Source organism: Diceros bicornis, chromosome 11 (genome assembly GCF_020826845.1).
Source record: "Diceros bicornis minor isolate mBicDic1 chromosome 11, mDicBic1.mat.cur, whole genome shotgun sequence".
Classification (NCBI taxonomy): Eukaryota; Metazoa; Chordata; class Mammalia; order Perissodactyla; family Rhinocerotidae; genus Diceros; species Diceros bicornis.
In genome coordinates this window covers 29,139,457-29,142,058 of record NC_080750.1, presented here as the reverse complement: position 1 = coordinate 29,142,058, position 2,602 = coordinate 29,139,457, and the positions used below count along the sequence as shown (strand labels likewise).

Below are 2,602 nucleotides of genomic sequence, written 5' to 3'. Positions count from 1 at the left end.
ATGTCCCTGAAATGAAAACTTGGAACAAATTCTCAATTCTAATTGGCTCAAGCAGCCATGGTTACTAGAAAAATGGTCCCCTTTATGCTTTTGATAATTGTGCCTCATGAGGAAGTTTGAGATATCACTGGGGCACTGCAGGAGACTTGTCAGGAGGGCAGTTCTCTCTGCAACTAGTTTTTTTAAACCATAGGAAAATTACCTAATTATTTAGTAAACTTCTTTTTTTTTTTTTTTTTTTTTAGTTGTCAAGTGATCCTTTATTGAAGTATTGTCCTCAGCAGATCTTAACTAGCTGGGCATTCCACTGCACCACTGTTGATGTCGTCTATGACGTCATGAGGGTGGCGGCCATCAACATTGCAGCCCACAGACTGGGCAGTCCCCAGGATCTCTTTAATGGTTCCAGAGAGTTCTCTGGCCAGCGACCGGTGTCGCATCTGTCGGGCAATGTTCACAATCTCATCAAAGGTGATATTTCCACTGTGCTTAATGTTTTTCTGCTTCTTCCAGTCTCTTGGCGGTTCCTTGAGGGCTTTGATGATCAGAGCAGAGGCAGAAGGTACCACCTCAATCTGAGCCTGTCGGTTCTGGATAGTCAGTTTCACCGTGATCCTCAGACCCTTCCAATCACCGGTTGCCTTGGCAATGTCATCGCCCACCTTTTTTGGAGACAGACCCAGGGGGCCGATCTTGGGGGCCAGGGCAGACGTGGCACCCACTTCCCCACCGGTGCACCTCAGGTACACAACTTTGATCTCGTTGGGATCGAACTTCGGCGGCATGGCGCAGGCGGCTGGTGTCGGATGAACCCGGATTCGGGACCACCGAAGAAAGTTACACCTTCGCCTCCTCCGAGCCGAGAGCCGAGAGCTAGTAAACTTCTTAGAATACTACAGTTCTATTATCCTACTGGCCCTACAAAACAATCATAATAGTAACAATGATAACAACAACATAATAAATAGTTCCTCAGCGCTTATGGTAATGGTAGACACTCTTTTAAGATTTTTATACGCTTTGCTTCATTTAATCCTCTCAAGAATTCTATGAGACAGATACTGTATCATCTCTGGTTAACAGATGAGGACCCAGAGGCACAGTGACATAAAACAACTCTCCTGTGGTCACACAGCTGGCATCTGGCAGGGGGAGGACAGAAACTTGGGTACTCTGGTGGCAGGAGTGAATCTTTGACTACTGAGCCCTACCACCTTGCTGAAGCAACCCAGGGATCATTCTAGGGCCTGCTGCTCCTCTGATGTCTGGAAGCTTCAAGGTAGGAGAGGAAGAGCACATACTTCAGAATCAGACTGACTTGGGATTTTATTAAGATTTTGATATTTTTGATTTGTGTGATTTAGGAGCAAGTGACTTGACCTCTGAATTTCAGTATTCTCATTAATGTGAATAATTGTCCTGGTTCTAATCTTACAAACAGGAGTTTTGTTTTTAAAACGAATACTAAGCCTCAATGTGCTAATAATTATTGACCCTCGATTGTTATTTTAAAAAATTACAATATGGAAAATTTTATTTGACTCTTAAGCAAAATATTGACATTCAGAAATTAATTTTTAAAGATTAATGTTAATATTAGCCAGATATTCTTGATATTAAGCAAAAATTTAGACTAGGTAGTTAACACATACACACAGGAGACATGATTATATTATAATTTAGAGTGAGGAAAACCACCCGGTTTTAGGCTTTTCATCAAATAGTGAGAGCGACGCTAGTCAATTGGAGGTTTGATTTAACTAAATTGAATGATTATACGATGAATACTGAGCTCTAGCTATGAGCCAGACAGCATATACAGTGATTTATGTTGTATTATCTCATTTAGTTCTTGTAAGAGCACTCACAATATGTGATTGATTATGATGACGCTCATTTTACAAAGGAAGAAACTGAGGCATAGAGAAGTCAGTGATTAGTCCAAGGTCACGTGGCTAGTGAGCTGCTGAGTCAGGATTTGAACTCAAGTCTCTCCAACGCCAACCCTTGTGCTCTTAGTGCTTATAACTGCCTCTAAACTGAATCCAGTTATAAGAATGAGTCCTAAGGGTGCAAATCAGCCAGCAGAAAAACCCAAACAATTAAAAAAGTGTTTCTTTAAATAAACAAGCCTTTTTGTTAATTAAGATAAATAATTCATTGGGTAGGTATCATGTGACGTCTAACTTGTAAATTTAATATTAGCCCATTTAGAACCCAGTTATGTGTTTGCACAGAGTCTGGGTTTTGAAAAACATGTCTAGGGTCAAAAAGGTGTTGGAAATTCATACTAAAGAGATCAAACGAACCGTGAGTTAAACAATGCAGTAGTTCCCCATTGTCTGCGGTTTTGCTTTTCTCGGTTTCGGTTACTCATGGTCAACCATGGTCTGAAAATATTAAGTGAAAAATTCCAGAAATAAACAATTCATAAGTTTTAAATTGCTCACTGTTCTGAGTAGTGTGATGAAATCTTGCATCAGCCTGCTGTCTCCCAGGACGTGAATCATCCCTTTGCCCAGTGTATCCACGCTGTATATGCTACGCAACTATTAGTCCCTTGGTAGCCAACTCCGTTATCAGATCGCAGTGCTCCTGTTCA

General features: G+C 41.1%; 1 protein-coding gene across 1 annotated transcript; it reads right to left on the bottom strand.

Annotated features, from left to right (window-relative positions):
- Positions 1-230: 230 nt before the first annotated feature.
- On the bottom strand, positions 231-841 carry LOC131411130 (large ribosomal subunit protein uL11-like). The gene has a single exon (XM_058549768.1). It carries the CDS (start codon positions 783-785, stop codon positions 288-290), a length of 498 nt encoding a protein of 165 aa, XP_058405751.1. The 5' UTR covers positions 786-841; the 3' UTR covers positions 231-287.
- Positions 842-2,602: the final 1,761 nt, after the last annotated feature.

Bases quoted from the DNA above. Each gene is read 5' to 3' on its own strand.
- LOC131411130 (XM_058549768.1), bottom strand. From the start codon at position 785: ATGCCGCCGAAGTTCGATCCCAACGAGATCAAAGTTGTGTACCTGAGG.